This window comes from Sinocyclocheilus anshuiensis, unplaced genomic scaffold, assembly GCF_001515605.1.
Source record: "Sinocyclocheilus anshuiensis isolate Anshui unplaced genomic scaffold, SAMN03320099.WGS_v1.1 scaffold426, whole genome shotgun sequence".
Lineage (NCBI taxonomy): Eukaryota > Metazoa > Chordata > Actinopteri > Cypriniformes > Cyprinidae > Sinocyclocheilus > Sinocyclocheilus anshuiensis.
Genome location: NW_015542362.1, coordinates 571,807 through 594,668, shown reverse-complemented (window position 1 = coordinate 594,668; position 22,862 = coordinate 571,807). Strand labels below are relative to the sequence as shown.

Below are 22,862 nucleotides of genomic sequence, written 5' to 3'. Positions count from 1 at the left end.
GGGAGGGCAGACTTGATGTGGTGCATGACTAGCCGTTCAAAGCACTTCATGAGGATAGGGGTAAGTGCAACTGGACGGTAGTCATTGAAGCAGGATGGAGACGACTTCTTCGGGACTGGAATGATGGTGGTGGCTTTGAAGCATGTGGGGACAACAGCCTGGCTTAGCGAGATGTTGAAAATGTCTGTGAAGACATCAGTGAGTTCCACTGCACAGTCTCTCAGTACACGCCCAGGAATGTTGTCAGGACCCGGAGCTTTGCGTGCATTGATCCTGCTGAGGGATCTCCTCACGCTGTCCGGGGACAGCGTCATCACCTGGTCGCCGGGAGGAGGTGGAGTCTTCTGTGCAGTGGTGCTGTTTTGTGCCTCAAATCGAGCGAAGAAGACGTTCATCTTGTTCAAAAGGGAGATGTTGCTGTCACAGGTCCGCGGTGGGGGCTTGTAGTCTGTAATGGTCTGTATCCCCTGCCACAGGCTCTGAGTGTCTCTGCTGTCGCTGAAATGATGGGCTATCCTCCTGGAGTACTGTCTTTTTGCCTCTCTGATGCCGCGGGAAAGGTTGGCCCTAGCTGTCTTCAAGCCCACCTCATCTCCAGCTCTGAAGGCAGCGTTCCGCGTCTTCAGGAGTCCGTAGACCTCTCCTGTTAGCCACGGCTTCTGGTTGGCCCGGACAGTGATGGTCTTTGTGACTGTTACATCATCAATGCACTTGGTGATGTAGGCTTTCTATTCAGAAAAAGAATCCTGTGGTTTCCACAAAAAATATTAAACTGCACAAATAAAAATAAGAAATGTTTCTTGAGCTCCAAATGATTTCCGAAGGACTTCTGTAAGACTGTATGAGTAACGGCTGTTGAAAATTCAACTTTGACATCACAGGAACAAATTAGATCTTAAAAATATATTACAATAAAAAAAAAACTTATTTTAAATTGTAAAAAATATTTTATTGTATTTTTTATTTTAAATGTAGCCTTGGTGAGCATAAAAGACTTCTTTCGAAACAAAAATTCTTACTGAACCCAAACATTTGAATGGTAGTGTATAATGACAACAAAAGATTGTTATTCCTTATATATTGCATTTACATATTTCTCACTTGCTTCTTTTCTTATCTAGCCTTTTGTGGAAACGCTTAAATTATTATTAGTTAAATAATAAGCCCTTAAAAACCATTGTTCCCTCTGGATTTTTATTGCCATCTGGAATGTTTGGGAATGCTGTACTCCTGTCAATGGGAATGATGGGATGTACCTGGAATCTGGGCCTTGTTCCATTTAATGCTGTTATTATATACATTAATTGGCTGTTATTTTGCTGTACCTTGCAATACCTTAGAGAAAGAACCTCAATCAGCCGTTTCAGAGTCTAGTGGATGGCAGGTATGAAAGAGTTCCAGATGGCGAAGGCAAACATATTTCCCTTGATTCCTGTATGTTTGTGTCAAGACTGACACTGCTTTGGAGTATAGGGTCTTTTCCTCACTCTTGAATGCTGTGGTTTCCTGATTGTGGTTTTCTTTTTGTCAGTAATTGGTACTTAGGAATATTAGGGTGATGTTATGACTTCATGTTTGCTTATGTCTCTGTTCTTTGAGCAGGCGCAGTGTGCCAGTGATACGTCCCCACTCTTGGCACTTGGCGAAGCTGTCAGAGGCACCCTGCACTACGGGCACTGGTGACCCCTCAGATGGCCCCCCGGCTATGCAGCTCCACTTCACACCTCTCAGTGTACCTTGGCACTCCGGAGGTGACAATAGGTTGGTATAATAATCGTCATACAGATGATGGAAACATACCTTATTCTGTATGATGATTAATTTCTTTTTAGCATTTCAGTGGTTTAAATTGATATAGATATAATTTGCAACGTGTACATTACACTAATAGCTTTAACTGATCTTTGTGTGTGCACGGGAGAGAGAGATAGATCTCATTGTTGAATTAGGGAATTTTGCTTCCAGCAAATTTCACAAGGAAAACAATCAGAGAGGAAGCTAGTGATCTTATGTCAACATGTGGCTCACAGGATGCCACCACTATTTTCAGACGTATGACTCAGACATTCTTCACAGATCACCAGCAAAGTGACCAAAAACACACAAGAAAACCTGTAGTACAAAACATAGCATTGACCTAAGGGACTAATCTTTAACTTTCAACTTCAACATTAATGTTTGTTTTTAGGGGAGTTGTTCTTCAGTGTATTTCCGCTGAAACTGTGAAACCTAATCACAACACCTGTAACACAAAATGAAAAGGCCTAGGCCTATATGATTATCAATTTAAAATAAAATAATCATAAAACTAATAATTTGAGACAAATAGTTAGCACATACAGGTTTGTTTGTTTTTCATTTATGCTGAGGTCTTTTTATTTTAAATTATGGAAAATTAGGCTTTTAATAGGAATACACTGTTTTTAGTTCTTTTCGTTTTTTATTGAATTTAGTTATATTTAGTTTTTTTATTGAACTGAATACTCTAAATGTGATTTCAAAATACTTCCTTGAAATCATTGCCATCTTGCATTATATGTGGCAAGAGACACTTTGTAGACTGAAGCTTTTGCTCAGTTGCTAAAGGAATTTTACAAGCCAAATACAAATTTCAAAACAGCACTTCATAATTTGATACTGAAATTCCAAGCTGACAGTAAAAAAAATTTAGTACTTTTTGTAAGCAATCTTTGAAATCCTTATGGTGATTGTCACATCGTCTAACTTGGTTCACTTCTGTTTCGTTGTGCAGTGAGCTGTCCATGCAGTGGGGCCATATCTCCAGGCACTACAGCACAGACCGCAGTAGCTCAATAGGAAGTATGGAGAGTCTGGAGAATCCTCCCAACCAGGGTTACTATGACAGTCAGCTCTCTCCCATTGATCCTGTCATCTTCAACAACAAACGTGACTCCGCTTACAGCTCATTCTCAGCCAGCTCAAACACATCTGATTACACTGTCCCCGTCAAGCCTGAGGATACCAACTCTATGGACAGTCTTCTCCAGGGTTTTGGTTCTCCCTGCAGGTATCCAGACAGAGGCCAACATTGTGCCCCCAGTGGCCATGGAAACCAGCAGGAAGAGCGTGGACACTCCAAGATACTGTCTGACAGAACTGAGGCTAAAGTCCGACCATCGTCCTATAGTTGTGAGGAGGAACACTGTGCGCCACCGCAGCCACCCATGAGGAAGGACAGTTTTAGGGCTACTAGAGGACAACCAACAGATAAACGCTGTGTGTCTGCTCCTGTAGGCATCCCAAGTGTAACCAGCTGCATGGTTGAAGATCGATCCCAAATCCAGGAAGTTCTGACTGGTAGTGTTTATTTGAATGGAACACAAGACAATGAGCAAGAACGTAAAGGATGCACTATAGAACCTTATTACACCTTCAACTCCAAGACAGACTCTGAAGGAAATAGCAAGGCAACTGGCTGTGAGAAAAAACACTTGGAGAGCTATTCAGAATCTGTGGTGGCATCTACACCTCCTCTCAGTCCCTTTTCACAAAGGAATATGGATGAGAACTTTGATGCCCAACCAGAACGTAATATCCAGTCAGCAATGCACAGACACAGTGCACCTGAGAAACTTCTAGCTTCTCAGCTGCATATGATGGATTTTACTGGTGACAAAAATGATAATCGTGCATCTCCAACTTGTCAGTGGTCACAGTCACCTCTTTATCTGAGTGATACTAGTCCAAATATGGCCCAGGCCAAGTGGGGAGTGAATAGATGTTCCACACCTGGTTCAGTGGCAACATCCGAACTTGAGGATCCTCTAGATTCTGGACAGAATCTCTGGGGGCAGCCCAGTAATGTCTCTGGAAATCCCATGGAGAATGGATTCTCCACTGCTAACTCTCAGACCAGTGAGAAGAACTTTGGGTTTGTAGGTGCTAACGTGTGTGTGGACACTCACCTGAATGAGAATGGGCGAGAAGTGAGGGTAGATGATGGTAGCGTCACAAAGCAGTTGCAGAAACGTCAGTTCCGTAGCTCCAAGTCACGACGTAGAAGTGAGCGTTTTGCCACAAACCTCAGAAATGAGATCCAGAGGAAGAAGGCCCAGCTGCAGAAGAGCAGAAACCCTTGTGGTGAGGAGACTGTGGAAGAAGAGGTTGCAGATCTCAACATGGAGGCAGTAGCTCCTCCAGAGCACCATCAACCCAGACCCCAAACCTTTTCAAGTCCTCTTACCAGTCCTCCGACTATCCAAATATCCGAACGGACACCTCAACAAGATGCAACCCAAGTTGAGGAACATTCCAGAACCAGGACTGTGTGCTTCCAGACATCTCAGGCCCAAACCCAGATCCCTCAAAATGCCAGACAAGTGTGTGTGCATGTGGTGGAGGAGATAGCACCTGCAGGTAAACCACGGAGATGGCGCTGGACACCAGAATACAAGCTTCAACCAGAAACTGAGCCCTCGGAGATTAAGAGAAATGAGGCTACTGCACAGATGTGGTCTGGGAAAATGGGATCAACAAGAGGGAGGGCAGGTTCCTCCAGTAGTCGCTTGGGTCGATCGGACGAGTGTGATATCCCTCCCTTTGCAGACCGCAGGAGGTTTTTTGAAGAGACTAGCAGAAAGTTGAGTCAGTCTGTAACAAACTTGTCAAGCCTGACAAGTCGAAATCAGAGACTAGAGAAGCCGAGTAGACCGAACCATCCATCCTCACCTGAACCTCTTGAAATGGCCACTAACCTGGGCCGGAGGAGGTTTTCGTATCAAGGTGTGCCCTACGTCAACTCACTGGACACTGGGAGACAGTTTATGAGTACCCAACAAGACCAAGAAAAATTGAGGAAGAGGCTGGTAGAGAGAGAGCAGGAAAAAGAAAGAGAGCAAGAGAGAGTCACGGAGCAAGAGAAACTTCGAGAACAAGAGAGGGAGAAGGAAAGATTAAGGAAAGAGAGGGAAAAAGAGCAACAAAGGGTAAAAGACTGGGAGGAGAGGCAAAGACTGCTGCAGAGAGAACAAGAAAGGGAATCCAGGAGAGAAACTGTTCATTCTGAACACAATATGAGCAGTGACATGGTTCCTCAGTCTTTATCTCACGATCCCTGTCGGAAACAGCCGCCCAGTCCTCAGGTTCCTTCCTCTCTGCAGTCCTCTGAGCATTTCTATAGCAACACTACCACCAACATCCAAAAGCCTTGCTCAGCGTTCCACCCAGTGACCACCCAGCACAATCAGTATGATGACTACCAAGTGAATCCACCCTACAAGGCCAGGAGCTACACCCCAGCTGAGGTAAGATTAGGAATTTAGCAATGTTCATTGTCTAAAACAAGGATTGTGAAGCTTTTCTGATCCAGGCTCTCAGTCAACCCAGGGTACCACTAATATAAAAAATATTATTAAAAATAATATACCACTGTAGCAAACATTATTACAAAATACTGAATTAACGTTGGCGTAGTTTTGCTATATACCTGCTTTTAAATACTCTGCCATGTCCTAGGTTTAGTGTGCCACTGTATTGTCCAGCAGACAGCAACTTCATGGACCCCCAGGGGGTCTGCTGAATCATGTTTGGGGCAAAAACATTAGGTAGCTGTATGTCTTTAGTCAAGTGATTATTGAAAGAAAATTTAACAGATATTAGCCACATAGCAAGTACTGGGGGAATACCTTATTGATGCAAATGTCATAGTATGCACTATATATATCTTTGCAAAATGGAGACATTGTTATTAAATTATTTATGCAAGTAAGAGCTTTCCTCCTGCAGTTCACTGTCAAATAACAGCCTCATAAATTCATAATGAATAGCCTGTACATTCGCTTATAATGAATAGCGAATATTTCCAATACAGATGGAAATCAAACTTTGCTGCTTGATTATATAGAAGAGGGTGTGATTTCCTTTCTTTATTGTGGTTGTTTACAGTTCTAGGCTCTTAGAAACTAAACGATAAGTCCTTACAAACACATTTTGTAAAGTCATTGAACCACTTTATATTTCTGTTAAATCATTTTGAATTGAAAATATCCTGCTTTATTGGAGCCAGTAAGGTATATCTGTTATCTGTCAAATATTATATATCTTTGTGCATTGATCTTTCTGCACACTGTTGGAATAGAATAAGGATTAAACTGTTTATTCTCTACTTGAGCTGTTATTTTAAGACTCTTTGGTGTCTCTTTGGCCATGTAGATGGGAATGAGACTTTTGAGTCTTTAGTGCAGACTTATTTTAATATTAGCATTCATGCAGGATATCTTGAAATTTGGGTCCCAAAAGGCCAGATGTTGGCCAGAACTGTATAAAAACTATGAATTGGCTATAATATAACTGGAAGATTGAATATGTATTCCATCGTACAGGGTGTCCGCGGTGTACAACCACAATACAAACTCTAATTTCATCTCTTCATGGCCTAATTCCAAAGGACTTAATACATCCAAAAACAAAGTTCAAATTAACTGGACTGATGTTAAACAGTCCGCACATTTAAAGTATCTTTTCATTTTTTTAATTATTTCAAATATCAGTATTTGTCATAGCAAAGTCCGAATTGACACTTTTTTTAATTTTTTTTAGAAATAGCCTTTGTGCACAGCCAGCTTTGTACTCTTCTAGGTTAAAAAAAACTGTCGTCCATAAAATGCGTTGCACAAATTCGAACATCTGGGTTGTGCTGTTCTGTTGTAAATAAATCTTAACCAATGATTCCTAATTGCATCTACTTCCGAAAGGCCAAATAAAGTGCTTTTGCTTTCGCACTGAAACACAGCGTCTCCCTGACATGGCTGCATCAACACGACTGCTGTTCCTGAAACCACGCCTTCTTTCTTTGCGTGCACATTTGGGCGGCATTATGCTAATATTTCCACATAGTGACGTAGATATGTGGGGGCGTGTTAGAACGAGCTGTTTTAGGTAGGCGTGGTTGACTCTTAACTTTTATAAAGAATATCTCTTTGGATTTGAGACTTTAGTCTTTGCAACTTTACAGATCTTCTTAATGCACCAAGAGCTTGTAACACTCCAAAGAGAAAGGAAAACTTGAAATCGCATCATATGACCCCTTTAAGAGTTTCATCTTAAAACATGAATTGATCATTTAAATGATCTATGAGCCATTTTTGGTCCTTCAATGTGTTTAGATCTTTTAGACCTTTTTTAATCCTTGAGGGCAAATTCAGGTGAATTCAAGAGGCAATTTTCCTTGTAGTGGAATTCAGCCCATGTCCACTGGATGAGAATCAGAGATACTATTCACTGTACTGACTCCCCTTACAGTTCTCTGAACAGAATGATTTTGAACGGTATCAATTATTTTGGCAGTTATCAGATATTTTGCTCATGGTGTGCTTTAAAAAATCTGGGCTATGGCACAACAGCCGTGGGAATGAACCGGTATTTGTATGGTTACTTAAGCTGTACCTCTGTAGTACCCCTTTGAAAGAGGCACTTAAATGCCAGGGTTTTTAAGATCACCTACAGAAGGTTGTTTCAGATGCCCCAAATGCTAAATAACAAGTCAGTAGACAGGTGTAAATGTAGTTACATAAATCACCAGTATAGTGTTATTATCTATTTACCTAGTTGCCTTTTTTTAGTAGTAGGTTTGGGTAAAAATCTACAACACAATTTTCTTTTCTGTTAATTTTTTTTTAATTATATTTTATTTATTGTTTAATTTATATTTTATATTTAAATATATTGCAAAAATATTTTACAGGCCCACCCTGTGCAGGAACAGGAACAAGCAAAAAAACTAAACAGAAATTTCAGCTTAACAGCGGGGTAAGATTTCTGTTTTTAACTCAAGTCTCAATAGATTTACTTGCTGCTATTGCCCATTTTGCATGTGTTTTACTCATTTACGTATGGCTATTAACAAGACATTACTTACAAGAAGTATAGCATAATATTTCTTATTCCACAGGGACTACTCAAGGTGTAGGAGAGACTCCAAGACAGGAGAGGGTGCTGCTGTTCCTAGCTTCATGGGTCAATGTGGCAACATGACAGGTGGCTGCACTGAGGATCATCTTTTTTCACCCCTTAGAAACCGTGCTATGTCAGAAAATGACATTCGTGTGGACACACAAAATTTTCATAATCACACCAACGTCACGCCAAGCAGAATGCGCGCGTCCACTCTTAGTGACCTGGATGAGAATGGAGTATGTGTCGGTGATGTAAAGAAGAAAAAAGGGCCTCCACCTCCTCGTCCACCGCCCCCGAAATGGGATCAGTTCCACAAGAGACGGGCATCCCACCATAACCTCTTCTCCTCCCCACCACTCTATAACTCTACCTCTTCCTCTCCACCTCGACCACAGCCGTGCACATCCCAGCCCCCCAGTGTGTCTGAAATGACACGTCAGCGCTCCTATAGTCTTCCTCTGAGGGAGGTCTCAGAGAGCCATCGCTGCTGCGGTCAAGAGTACTCTGTGGCTCCCCCCAGCCCTGCTTTTACGCGTCGGGCCTTTAAACCTGTAGCCCTGCCCCCAAGAGAGAGAGACATGAGGAGAGAACTTCATCAACCTTTGCCGCAGCCTGAACCATGCACAAGGTAAAAACATACCTTCCAAACCCCCACACATGACATATAAGACTTATTCATGGTATTCCTATTGATTTCATATGGTTTTAACTAACCATTTTCAATAATTTTTTACATTTAATGACTCAAAAATCTTTGTGATGAATCCATTAAATAAAAAGTAAAAACATATTAACTTTATACTTTGAATACATGAGAGAACACATCTTAAAAATCAAAATGTTTTTTTACTACGTTGATTAGACCACAATACATTTTGTTTTTTGAATATTAATAACAAGTAAAAAGTTTCTAAAATAATAATGATTATGGCAAGCTACTAAAGGTTTTCTTTCCAAGATTTTTTTTTTCATTATGATATCAGGACACTGATACTTCATACTTCATTATGAAATCAAGACACTTTTTTTTATCCTGAATTTTTTGTTTGACTTCATGCCAAAAAATATCAAAATTAATTTAATTCAGAGATTTGGTATGGTTAAGTAATTGTATGTTCAGTTCTTTTCAAAATTATGTGGTTGGTAAGAATTTGTAATGTTTAAAAAAAAATGTGTGTCTGATGCTCACCAAGGCTGCATTTAATTTATTAAAAATACAAAAAAACAGTAATATTGTGAAATATTATTATAATTTAAATAACTCTTTTCTATTTTAATATATTTTAAAAAGAATTTCTTGTGATGACAAAGCTGAATTTTCAGCATCATTACTACACTGTGACATGATCCTTAAGAAATCATTCTAATATGCTGATTTGTTGCTCAAGAAACATTTCTTATTATTATCAGTGTTGTAAATAGTTATGCTGCTAAATATGTTTGTGGAAATGGTTATATATTTTTTTATATAACCAGAATTTTATATAATCAGAATTTTTGATGAATAGAAAGTTCAAAAGAACAGCATATATATTTAAATACAATTGTAACATTATAAATGTCTGTACTGTTCCTTTGGTCGAATTTATGCATCCTTACTGAATAAAATAAAAAACATCTTACTGACCCTAAACTTTTGAATGGTAGTGAATAAATTCCATTTTTAATGTACTTTTGAATAAACTACCTTCATGTCTGCCCTATTTTAGAATACCTGTCCACAATGCTGCAGTATCAGATGAGCCTAGAGTCACACTGGTGAAGCCCATCTTTTCTGAGCATCGAGCTGAGTGGGACCGCTCCAGTCCTCACTACCATGCACGGGGCACTACCAGGTCTCATGAAGTCCCAAAGAACAGTTTGTCAACTGGACCCGTGTGTCCCAGATCCTACTTCTCCGTGAACAACTACCACTTGCAGCCCTATCAAGCAGGCTTCCCTGGAACGGTTTACAAAAACCAGCTTATTTCCTCCCGCAGTCCTAACAGTATTGAAGATGGAAACCAGCCCCTAGAGACAGACATAGATGAGATCAGTGAGAATGAGCGGTTAGGAAAAATTGACAGAAGGGAAGGAGAGGACAGGATGGAGATGCAGGGATTTGCTCGACCAGTTCTAGTGCTGGAGACAGACATTGACAACATGCCTAAGGAAGGGGCTCCTTCAGCGAGAAACATTAGAGGGCCGAGGGGCGCTTTGGTGGACTCCATTCTAGAGGATGATTATGGTTTATCTAGGAAAGAGCTGATAGGAGAGTTATTTCCACTCAGTGTAAATAAAGAGATGGGTGGAGAGAGCTGGAGAGGAGGCCACCCAATCAGCGGAGGAACACTAGAGAGGTACACCAATATAATACTGTTTCAGACTTTCTGCTTCAAAATGTTATGCTTTAATCAATGTGTTACTTGCCGTTTCTTTATAATTATTTTTTATTTGCACTTTCTGAGTGAAACTAAATTCTACATGAATTGTCAGTGTATTCTATTCTGTTCTATCAGAAAGATTGTAACAGTGCCTCCATCTTCACCGCCATTATTTTGCTCCTGAATGATCCATGACTCTTTCCTAGGCCTGCTAGACTGGGAACATCCACAGTACAAGTTTCACGATCAGCCTGTTATGACATGTCAGCTGACAACCCGCAACTTCTTGCCAGGTTTCGAGAGATCTCAGAGAGGAAAGAGGAGGAGGAAGAACTCAATTATAAGGTGAAAGATTCAGAAATGTATGGCTCGATTATTTCATGCTAGGGATGCACAATATTGGATTTTTGCCAATATCCGATATGCCGATAATTTTCGATTAATTTTGGCCGATAGCCAATGCCATACCGATATATAATTATTTTTAATTTTGGTTAGTTTTAACAATAACTTATTTGTTAGAATTAAATAAATAATAATGAAGTATTGAAGTACTTTTATAATGACAGTACATTTAAGATTTGAAAATAACTATAAATAAACTATATATTAATCACTGCATTTTTTTTTTTTTAGAAAGATGCAGAGGTAACCTTAACATTATATTTTATGATTTAACATTTGTAAATGGTCTAAAGCAAAAGAGTTGTACAAATTCTGAAAATCTTTTAGAGCTCATAATTTGTTTAAAAAATATAACACTTGATATTACAATATTAAACATGATTAAACATAATGAATAAATCAGTATATATAAAATTATTTAATTTAAGTGTCATGTTTGTTGCTTTCATGCTTTCATTTGATTAGAAGTAGGCCAACAGCGCCCCCTACGGAATTAATACTCTTTACCGAGCGGGCATTAGGACCCGGGGGAGGCTGCCCCTGCTGCTGTTACACTACCGTTTACTCTATCACACACTGAACACCTTGTTCTGTTCATGCATTCTCCATTTAAATAGGGCGATCCAAAACAGTGAATCCAATCACCATTCAGGCAAAACTTTGCTTCAAGAATTAGCCACAATGCTGAATTAATGTATTCCTCTTATCTGCAAGACATATCGGCATAATTTTTCATATCGGGCCGATACTGATATTTACATTTAAAGCCATTATCGGCCGATTCCGATATTGGTCCCATAATATCATGCATACCTATTTCATGCTTTGTAATTTATTCCTATGATGGAATAATAGAGACTAGGCTCAGTTTTCAGCAGCCTTTACACCAGTCTTCAGTGTCACATGATCTTTCAGAAACCATTCTAATATGCTGATTTGGTGAACAAGTAACTTTTTTATTATTATCGGTGTTGAAAATAGTTGAGCTGCTTAATATTTTTGTGGAAACCGTGATACATGTTTTTTTTTTCAGGATTCTTTGATGAATAGAAAGTTGAAAAGAACTGCATTTATTTAAAAATAAAAATCATTGGTAACACTGTCTTTACAGTCACTTTTGATCAATTGCTCAATGTCCTTGCTGATTAAATGTATTAATTTCTTAAATGAATGAAAAAAAAAAAAAACTACTGACCCCAAATTTTTATATATATATATAAAATTATATATATATATATATGCCACTTCTCATAGTAAATGTTTACACTTACAGAAGCAGCTGATGGAGAGCCTTCGTAAAAAGTTGGGTGTCCTTCGTGAGGCACAGAGGGGCCTGCAAGAAGATATTCGTGCCAACGCTCAGCTGGGAGAGGAGGTGGAGAGCCTGGTGCTCGCTATCTGCAAGCCCAACGAGGTGGACAAGTACCGTATGTTCATCGGTGACCTAGACAAGGTGACCAGTCTGCTGTTGTCTCTTTCTGGGAGACTGATACGGGTAGAAAGTGCCTTGGACTGTGTGGACCCAGAGACTGGCCACCAGGAGAGGGTGAGGAGAGAAATATCATTGTAAAATGTAAACTATATTATCACCCAGCGATATATGAAACTTTGGATATATAATACATCCACCTTCATCTGCATACATACAGTATAGACCTCAAGTCAGGTTAGATGACATATTGAATTGAACGTGGATGAAAATGAGGCCGTGAGAGATAGGCGTACTGTCTTTACAATGGCATGCACTCTATGAAGGTCCTCACAACTTTCAAAACTGTCCTAAGGAGTCTGTCTGTCTGCTGAAAGTTTTTCTTTTCATCAGTTGAACAATCAGTATGTCGTTAAACAACAGTATAATCCATTGAACACACTGTACACACTGTAGGGTAACATCATATGTCATTTTTGACAGGAAACGAGACTGAGGGACAGAAGTACAGTGTGTTCAATGGACAGACAGACTCCTTAGGACAGTTTTGAAAGTTGTTTTGTTTTGTTTTGAAAGGTTTTGATCCACTTCAAATATTGACTACTATAGACCTTAGTCAGGGTAGACTAAGGTCTATAGTAGTCAATATTTGAAGTGGATCAAAACCTTTCATCAAAGTTGTCCTAAGACATGAACGCTTTTAGGTTTTAGGACAACTTTGATGAAAGGTTTTGATCCACTTCAAATGTTGACTACTAGTGTATACTTGCGTATAGCAATATAAAGTATAATATATAGCAAATCTCAACTGCGTGATTGCTAGTATCTTTGCAAAATGTAAATTGTATTTGTTGCCCAGCTCCAATCTGCAAAATTTGACTATAATTCATGAAGATAGCTTCATAAACATCATATTTGACATAATATTTTTTTCCTGTAAAGTGGCTTTAAAATAATGTGTATTGTAAAAAGCACTATACACATAAATTAGACCTTGAGTTTTTATCCTTCTGCATGTTTGATTTGCTTACCATTTTATTCTTATTCTCTCTGTCATGTCAGCTACAACTTCTGGAAAAGAAGAAGCAGCTGCTGGTGCAGATGGGAGAGGCTCAGGAGCTCAAGGAGCACGTGGACCGGCGTGAGCAGGCAGTTGGCAAGGTGCTGGACTGTTGCCTGACCCCAGAACAGTTGCGTGACTACAGTCACTTTGTGAAGATGAAAGCAGCCCTACTGGTAGAGCAGAGGCAACTGGATGACAAGATCAGGCTCGGTGATGAGCAGCTCAGGGGACTTCGAGAGAGCCTCGGCCTGGGGCTGGGAGTCGGGATGGGGTACGGACAATACTGAAAAGTGCTGAATGAGTGTATGTATAACGGGATTTGAGATGCACCGAAAAAACCTTGAACTGCAGTATGTTTTAAAGAAAGGACATTACATTGACGTGGCAGTTGAATACAGAAAAGCACAACTATCACAGACTAATGTTCAGTTCAATTCGAAAACACTACATCACTACTTGAAGTTGTCTGTTAGGACTTCAGCTGCACTAACAACCTTTTGGGAAAGTTTTGTTTTTTTTTTTGCTTCTGACACCACCAAAGAACTCATGTGTGCATATACTTATCATTGAATACAATTAGGGGAGTGTCCATGCACTGCTATTTATTTATTTATGTGTGTATATATTCATACACACAATATATATAAATATCTTTCATTCTGGTTTTAAGGTCAAATTGCTTTAATAATTTACAGCCTCACATTGCATGTATTCAATTTAATTCCGTTCTTTGGCATGGTAAACGTTATTGTTCTGTTTAAGATGTTTTGTTTTGTTAAGTATTTGTATGAAAACATGTACATAGTGGATGCCTAAAGTGCATCTTTAAGTCACAGAAGTTTCATTCTGTCATAACTGGAACTTTTCTTAAACAAAATTGTGTGGCGTATTATTGCAGCGTTTTCAAAAGGGGCCATTTATATTTACTTTTCTTATTCAGTATGCTTTATAGTACTTGCTACACTTTTCTCAGATAATTATTGTTGCCAAAGTTAAAAATTTATGTCTACGTAAGAATATAAATGTGCTGTGCCTGTTTTGAGAAATGACATGCATAAATGTCTTGAGAAGATCAGCCTTGCTTTACCAAAGCTCTTATATTGACATGTTTTTGAATAAGAGTTTTTAGTTAAATGAGATGCACTGTTTAACCCTTATGTATCATCTCGCAACATGGCAACTTTTGAGGCGATTGCTACTAGATTTCCTTTTCTTTGTGAGAAACTGGACATTTCTTTAGAAGGAAGGAGAATGCTGCTTCGTTGACCATTTACTGCCTTGAAAGTCTTGTCTTTTTTTAAAAATAGCAAAACAAGGAGCTTGAGATGAAGATTAAGGAGAGACAAAGAAGAGTGAGATAAAGTTCATTTGTATTTGAAGGGCTTGTAGTACAGGAACAAGGAATGAATGTATGTATTTGGTTTCAAAATTGCAGATCAAAAATGTAAATGTGCATTTGTGCCTATTTTTTATTTTATTTTTTGCTTCACTTTGTATAAAATGTATAGTTTAATAACTATAAACTACTCTTGTTCATTTTGTTGTATCATACATTGTAAACAGCATAGTGCTGAAGATGAAAGGAAATACTTGGTCTATTGATAATTTTCCTCTTGTATTATTTTATTTTATTTTTTTGATTGAAAAGATTCATTGTAAAACATGTACAATTAAAACAATATATTATCAGGGTTATGCCTTTGCTTTTTCTTCAAGAAAGTTCATTCTTTGGAATTTTTTTTTGTTTTTTTGTTTTTTTAAAAGAGTGTTGTGTTTGAGACTTGCTCTGTGCTTTGGCATGTTATTCCAAAACTAAACAATATTTTGCCAATTCATTGATCAACCGACTAAGGAGTTAAGTCTTTTTAAAAATACATTACCAACATACTGATTGATTGTGACAAAAATATTTAACATTGTTTTAACATTAATTAATCATTCTCATGTTTGAGGTGTGATTAATAGCTTGTCGAAACGTTACGTAATTAATAATTAACAAGGGTGTTGATTGGATAGAAGGCAGTGCCAAGGTGACCAATAGCTTGTAACACTCCAATGAGAAAGGAAAAATTGAAATCGCATCATATGACCCCTTTAACTATTTGGCGGGAAACGTAGAAGTCGAAACACGCACGCATTCTGTTTTCTACTCTTTACTTCTTCAGTGCTGGTTTACAATAGGCTAACGTTACGTGATGTCTGGCTTTGTACGAGCACTCAAAAGCACAAGATTTACACCCAAACAAAATGTCTTAACCCAGCGTTTCTACATTACCTCTACATCTGCAAAAAGCAGAGTCGGCGCTGTGGTAAGTTCAACAGATAGTGAAGGAAAGTAGCAAACTCCGAGTGATTTCCACAAATCGGTTCTTTCGAACGGTTTTAAAATGCTCAGATCTCTTACGTAATTACATAGTACATAGTGTACACCTGTTCAAGTTGCTTTTTGGGTAGGTAAAGTTTTATTAGGAGTGTTTCCATTTATAAGTATCACATCTCTTCACATTGTTGTAGACATGGTTCACCTAATTTAGAAGAACCTATGCGTTTAACTTTTTGTTTCTCAAGTCTCATTAAACGTTAATTGCTCAAACTGTTATAAGTCTTTTGCAATGCATTTTATAAACGTTCTGCTATTCGGGAGTGTTCGAGTTTCGGTTTAATATGACGCTGACTCGAAATGAGGGAACTGTGCTTGGATTCAATCCACCTCGTGAACGAATCGGGTTTTTTGAAGCTGCTCAACTGATTCATTAGGCTGCATCCGAAAACTTGGGCAGCTGACTTGCTGCCTCGCCACCCTACGAGGCAATGACTTTGCAGGCAGCGTTTTTGCACGAAGGCACCTCATGAAACTGATCATCAAAGGCAGCGATTGACAGTCAGCGGGTGTTGCAGTGCATCAGTCCAAAAGAAGTTAAATAAAAAGTGTCTCACACAGCTCCGGGCGGTGAACAAAGTCCTCCTGTAGCGAATCGATGTGTTTTTGTAAGAAAAATAACCATATTTAAAACGTAATAATCAATTTAATCTAGCTTGCGCTCACTGTTGTACATGGAAGCATCTCCGGGTGGATGACGTATGAGGTCAGCACTGCGCATGCACCGCTCAGAAGTGACAAATGCGGAAGCGCAGCGGAGAGATCAAAACAAAACAACGGTCACTAATTAGAAGTACAAAACGAGGATTTGTAAAGAAGAATGTTGGAGGATTTCGATATAAGCCAAGAGGAGACTGGTTTTCCTTTGCTAAAGTAAGGAAACTTTGCTTCCTTTGCTCCTGTTAACAAACGTTGGTTTTCACGAGACTCACCGGCGCATGCGCAACACTGACCTCATACGTCATCTGCCCGGAACTGCTTCTGTGTACAACAGTGAGCGCAAGCTAAATTAAAGTGATTATTACGTTTTGAATATGGATATTTTTCTTACAAAAACGCATCGATTCGCTACAGGAGGCCTTTGTTCACCCCCCGGAGCCGTGAGACACTTTTTCTTATGGATGGGCGCTTTTTATTTAACTTCTTTTGGACTGATGCACTGCAACACCTGCGGAGTGCCATTAAACAGCTCGAAAGATCAAAGACCATTTTTAATATAACTCCGACTGGATTCGTCTGAAAGAAGTCGTATACACCTAGGATGACTTGAGGGTAATTTATGGGCTAATTTTCATTTTTGGGTGAACTGACCCTTTAAGACTAGCAACGTGCACTAACAAAATAAATATTGTAAATGTTAACCATGCGGACTTTAAACTCATTCGCGAGTCGGATATATTGAATGCATCCACAATGATTGCTTTGGCAATATTGTATATTCGTATATTCTTGCCCCCACACTTGTAGGAGAGTGTACTTGTGATGGCCTTTATCTCGATTGCTGTCCTTGGTCTTGCTGGATGGATCCTGTCCAACTCCTGTGACTCCCACAGAAAACGGCCATGATGGAGAAGGATGCCTACATACTAATTATCAGACACCTCTTTATAGTGTAGTGGATTGAGTTATACATGATGATGATTGTTATACTTTTTACCCAAACCTACTTCAAGTAGCCATCAATCTACTCCAGGTGTAGTTAGTTTGGTAAATGAATGTAAATTGAGCACTTAAATCATTGTGCTGTCTGAGATTAAAACCAATTTACGTAATGCTGGTTTATTATTTTCTTGTTACTGGTTTGGATCCACTTCTGAATTGTAAAATGATTTCTGAAACCACAAATGGACTTCAGTCAAGTGAGGTGTAAATCCCTTTAATAAAACTCATGAAAGGCAGTGTAACAAAAGAAAAACACTAAAAGCAAGTTGATAACATTTACAACCACAAAAAACCTACTGTACAACCGTAATGCTGCAGTTTGATGCAGAGTCAGTTTTTAAGAGATTAAGAGCTTTAAGTTCTGTTTGCACTGAAAACAAATCTCATTCATTTTGTAATGTGGGAAGAACTGAAGTGAAAACTTTAAGATTAATCATAGCATAGCATCGCATACACATGTATGACTCAACCTGGCTGTAGAACTGGGATGGTTTCTTCACAATGGAACCACAGAATATACAGAGTATCACTTATACAGTATGTCATAGTGGCCTGGGCGGTAGAGCAGGAAGATGCGTGGCTCACTCCCTTCAGGGAAGACATGATTGTTCACTGTTCCACCCTCTCCTCTGTCCATGTATTCCACTAATATGGGCACATTCAGTGCTTTTGCCAAGGCAATGATATGGATGTGGTCGCTCTCTTTCGACATGGGTTCCACCTCCTAAAAAGCAAAACATGGATGATTAGAAGGTTTTTTTTTTTTTACTTAAATTTTTCCCATAGTCTTAGACAAACCAGTTCACAAGTAATACTCTTAGGTGGCACTCACCTGCTGGCAAAACTCTTTGACAGAACGGCTGCCCTCTATGAAGTGCTTAAAGAACACATGTTCCCGCTGCAGGTATCCAGAGGTGAGAAGCCTCAGGTAAACCACTATGTAGTCAGACACACTCTGGTCATTGAAGGAGCTCAGCAGTTCACCAAGTGATTGCTGCTTTTCACACAGCTCAATCAAGTCCATGAACTGACAAAAGAGAGAAACCACAGTGAGCATAATTTTAATGTACAATTACAGGACTTAAAGGGGTAATTCACTGCTTACAAGGTAAAAGATAAAAGTTGGCTGTGTATGCAGTAGAATTTTTTTTTTTTTAAATCTACAGAAAACAGAAAAATGACCGTGGTGAAAAAATGTACAAAAACTTAAACAACCATAATGCAGCACTGGGGCATAGTTGATCAGACTATTTGTGAGCAGGGATACAAAAATGCAGAAGTATGATCTGTAGTTTTCACAAAATCTGTCAAAGCTGTCAAATGTCTGCTAGATGATGCATTTTACATCTACACAAAAAAATACACAGGGATGTCTTGGTCCTGGTAACTCGGAAACATAAAACACATTGTTCATTTACTTATACTATGAGAGTTGGGGTACTTGTACTCATACTTGACATGAACTTGGACATTTTGGACATTTTTTTTTTAATTAGTCAAATACATGCTTTATGTGAAAGATCATTCAATTAAGATGACAAGACATTAATAATAATCTTCCACTCAAACTTAATTGGTTACAGACTCGGACTCAAAGCTATATACTACTGACATTGTAACAATACAACTTACCCTTTAAGTGTTGAGTTCTAAAATTAAGAAGGCATGTCAATTGGGCATAGTTTTTAACTGAAACAATTATCAACTCACAGTGTTGTGAAAGTCCTCGATAGTGAACTCAGTGAAGCCCTGGTTTACAAGGTCCAGTTTGCTCTTAGCTGCAACAGCTTTAAACCTATAGCGCCAAAATTGAGACAGGTCTGGTGCTTAATCATTCACTACAATGACAAAGACAAATGAATTATAAAATGGAACTTTGCATAAAAAAGGATGCTGCTATCTCCTGAATTAGTTTAACTATTCCAAGCAAAAGCAATGGTATCTGCATTAGGCACCCAAATCCAACAGTACACTACCTTTGCAGCTCTTTGCTGTCATCCAGTAGTGACTCCAAATGTGCAAAGCCAAAAGCTCTGTAGAAACAATTTCCATCCGGCCGTGTCTTTCGAACATAGGAATACTTTTTTTGAAGGTCCTATGAACAAGATGTAAGAATAACAGTTTTACAGAAGGTTTCAGGCACTTACTACGTATAAAGTAAGGTTGCGAAAATGTAGCGACCTTTATCTTGAGCTGGTAAATGCTGTCTTCTGCAGCATATTCACCCTGAAGCACAGAGAGATCTTGTCTGTCCGACACTAAAGGGTTAGTGGTGGCTATCTATTAAAACAAATCACAAGCAATTAGAGGGTTAGTTCATTCAGTCATCCTCATATTGTTCCTAACCTTTTTGACTTGCTTTCTTCAGTTACACACAAAGAGAGATGTTAAGCAGAATGTTTCTGTTCTTTTCCATACAATGAACGTGAATCAGGAAAAATGCTGTCGACCTCTTCAAAAACAGTTCATATGGCTTATGTGCTTTATAATATTTCAGGTCTAAAGGGCTGTTCACACCAAGAACAATAAGTACAATGATAAAGTTTTAAAAAGAGAATAGCACATTCCAGACCACAACTATAATGATACAGAAGAATTATATTGTTGGAATCACATTCAAAATAATTTTTTTCAGCTGATGAATGATAAAAACTCTTAACAGCTAAGCAGAATCCATCATATTTAAAGAGCTTGAGAATTTAAAGCAGCAGATGATATAACTGCAGCATGCACTCATAATAAACAGAACACTGTTGTGCATTGGTGTGGATGATAATATTTATCTTTATAGCATCTAAAGTGGCAGACAACTGCATCTTCCTTAGAATAAACAGAACGTTATCTACTGTTTGTGTGGATGTTAATATAGTTATTGTTCTTGGTGTCAACAGACAATTCAGTTTTGTGTCGTTAATGGCAGAAATTAAATACTTCTGCTTTAAATTCTAGATTGTTCAGGGGTGCCCAAACTCGGTCCTGGAGGGCCAGTGTCCTGCAGAGTTTAGCTCCAACCCCAATTAAACACACCTGAACCAGCTAATCAAGCTCTTATAGGCATACTAGAAACTTCCCAGCAGGTGTGTTGAGGCAAGTTGGAGCTAAACTCTGCAGGACACCGGCCCTCCAGGACCAAGTTTGGGCACCCTTGCTTCAAAGCTATGGTATGGCTTCTGAAGACTTGGAAAATTGTGCACAAGATGTGTGGACTACTTTCTGCCAGGGTGCTTTTTTTTCTCTTTAATTAAAGCCCATCTCTTTAATTGTATGGAATTAAAAAACAGCCTAAACATTCTGCCTAACATTTCCCTTAGAATAAAGAAAAATAGCTTTGAGAAGAGAGTAAATGATCACAGAATGGTATATGTTTTGCCATTTCTAATATAACTCTATTCATCATTAAAAAACAGCTACCAATTTGACAAAAACATACAGAATATCATCAGTGATTTGTTCAGTAATCGTTACCATATATCTAAATTACAAGCCTTTTTTTCTATGTGACATTACTCTGAACACTCACCTCTTGCTGAATACGGTCCTGCTGTGCCATAATGGCTTCGTCATGTGCAAGGCAGTTCACTCCTGCAAAATAAATAAGTATACATATAAAAAACTGGACCTGAGCACATAATAGTTGAGAGTGATGACAATTCTGCTAATGCTGCAGTTTAGTGTCTTAACCTAACTAATACACTGCTGGACAATAACCAATCATTTGTAATCTATAATACTTTTGCCTATATTTTCCTAATGACATTTTTATGATTGGTTTATATACTACAATCACTTTATCAATTTTTATCACAGAATAAGGCAGCAAATATATTTGATCATTTCTGTACTGTAATAAATGATATGCCAATTAGCATTGCATCGTTCATATATTTTATTTATTACCTAGAGATGACGTAACACATAAATTGTCACAATCATGTATTTATTGTCTTCACGTTTCATCAGTCAGAACATTTCTACTTTTTATTCAGCTTAGCTACAGCGATTGCTTAATGCCTTTGTCCATATTAGGGATTTCCTGGCAAATCATAAGTTATTAGTACTTATGAGTCAGTTTTGGACTTTCTGCGCAAGAGCACCCTCGTGCTTCGGGTATGAATGAAACATACACTGCATGCAAAGTCAGTAATGTTCAATGTTCATATCGTTTTGGATATGAATAAAATGTATCCACAATGATGTGACTACCATGTCTCTTTGAAATTAAATATAGATTTATTCAGTGGTCCTTGAAAACCTCTACATGAACACACTTGCCCGAAAAAAGTGCAGGGGGCGAATTTACGTTTTACTAAAAGTGGGGGAGGACATGTCCCCCGCGTATTCTACTGTGTGAGGAGTCCTCTAACCATCATCTAACTCAGTATAATAAGGGTTTGAATTACACAGTGACCATCAGGGGCAGACTTTTTATGTTTAAAGTCGGCATGAAATCAAAATGGACAATTCTTATTTTTTGATGGAATACTGTAGCGTTTATTATAAATAATTTAACTTCATTATTTTTTTTTAAATCATGTGCCCTCATAATCTTTAATCAAAAACTTTAACCTCCCCTCCCCCTCAAAACGACTTCTCTACTCTTCCGGTCACGAGCTATGGCGCAAGGGCGGAGCTAGTGACGTGAGGGGTAAACGCTGGGATAAACGACAGGGGAAAAGCTGAAGCTGATGCTTTGACAGGAGCAGGAATATATATCCCTGACTTGGATATATTCATAAGTAAAAGATTATCATCTGAATTATCAATATATTCTGTTGAAATGGTCGCTATTATAGTGGGACTTATGTGGGTAGAGGAAGTGACACCAGACAGAGCTGTGATTTGCTCAGACTCTGCTTCTGTCTTAACTTCATTATCCAGCCACCAGTCATCTAGAGAAGATTTAATTAATTAAATTTTAATGTTAATATGGCGAATTCAAAGGGAAGGAATTTTAATAGGATTTTGTTGGGTTCCAGCCCATATAGGGTAGTTGGGAATGAAATAAGTGATGAACTGGCTAAAAATGCTTAAAAAAAAAAAGGAAATTGATATTAATGTTCCATTAGGTAAAGGGGAAATTAAAAGTATTACTAAGAGGAATGTTACAAGAGAATGGCAAGGAGTGTGGAATTTAGATTATAAGGGAAGACATTTATATAAAATCAAAAAGCAGGTAGATACTAAAATGATTGTAAGAGGAAGGAATAGGAAGGAAGAGGGGATAATAGCTAGATTAAGACTGGGTCATTCAGGGCTGAATGGTTCATTGTTTTTAATTGGTGTACATGTTAACGGCTCATGTGAATTTTGTGGTGAGAAAGAAACAATTGAGCATGGAATATATGAATGTATAAAGTATAGTGAGAATAGAAAGGAACTAATAGCATATCTAAAGGATAAAGGTAAGAAGAATAAGGATGTGGGATATTTATTGGGATATGAATTTAATAGTGATAGAACAGGATATAGGATTTTATTAAATTTTTTATATAGCACAGGACCAGATAAAATAATATAATATAAAATATGTTCTGTTTCGGTTTGGAGTTTAAGGGGTTCAGTGTGGAGGACGGAGGAGCTGAACACGCAGCGCCAACCGATACCTGGACTCTTGATGGCTTCAGAGTTGAGACAGAACAACTAATA

At 38.5% G+C, this 22,862-nt stretch overlaps 2 protein-coding genes across 4 annotated transcripts in view; one reads left to right on the top strand and one right to left on the bottom strand.

Annotated features, from left to right (window-relative positions):
* Positions 1-14,472, top strand: part of LOC107691917 (protein Shroom4-like) — a 52,012-nt gene extending 37,540 nt beyond the window's left edge. For both annotated transcript variants that reach the window (XM_016490763.1, XM_016490765.1), the window contains 8 exons: positions 1,603-1,761; positions 2,753-5,264; positions 7,703-7,767; positions 7,910-8,542; positions 9,624-10,253; positions 10,484-10,622; positions 11,956-12,228; positions 13,174-14,472. In XM_016490763.1, the coding sequence (XP_016346249.1) occupies positions 1,603-1,761; positions 2,753-5,264; positions 7,703-7,767; positions 7,910-8,542; positions 9,624-10,253; positions 10,484-10,622; positions 11,956-12,228; positions 13,174-13,461 (4,699 nt within the window). In that variant the 3' untranslated portion in view covers positions 13,462-14,472. The remainder of the gene's footprint in view (positions 1-1,602; positions 1,762-2,752; positions 5,265-7,702; positions 7,768-7,909; positions 8,543-9,623; positions 10,254-10,483; positions 10,623-11,955; positions 12,229-13,173) is intronic.
* Positions 14,473-17,414: 2,942 nt separating this feature from the next.
* Positions 17,415-22,862, bottom strand: part of LOC107691913 (ubiquitin thioesterase OTUB1-like) — a 16,777-nt gene continuing 11,329 nt past the window's right edge. For both annotated transcript variants that reach the window (XM_016490760.1, XM_016490761.1), the window contains exons 2-7: positions 20,737-20,798; positions 19,398-19,496; positions 19,193-19,311; positions 18,927-19,011; positions 18,049-18,243; positions 17,415-17,940 (exon numbers count right to left, since the gene is read on the bottom strand). In XM_016490760.1, coding sequence (XP_016346246.1) covers positions 17,743-17,940; positions 18,049-18,243; positions 18,927-19,011; positions 19,193-19,311; positions 19,398-19,496; positions 20,737-20,798 — 758 coding nt within the window. In that variant the 3' untranslated portion in view covers positions 17,415-17,742. The remainder of the gene's footprint in view (positions 17,941-18,048; positions 18,244-18,926; positions 19,012-19,192; positions 19,312-19,397; positions 19,497-20,736; positions 20,799-22,862) is intronic.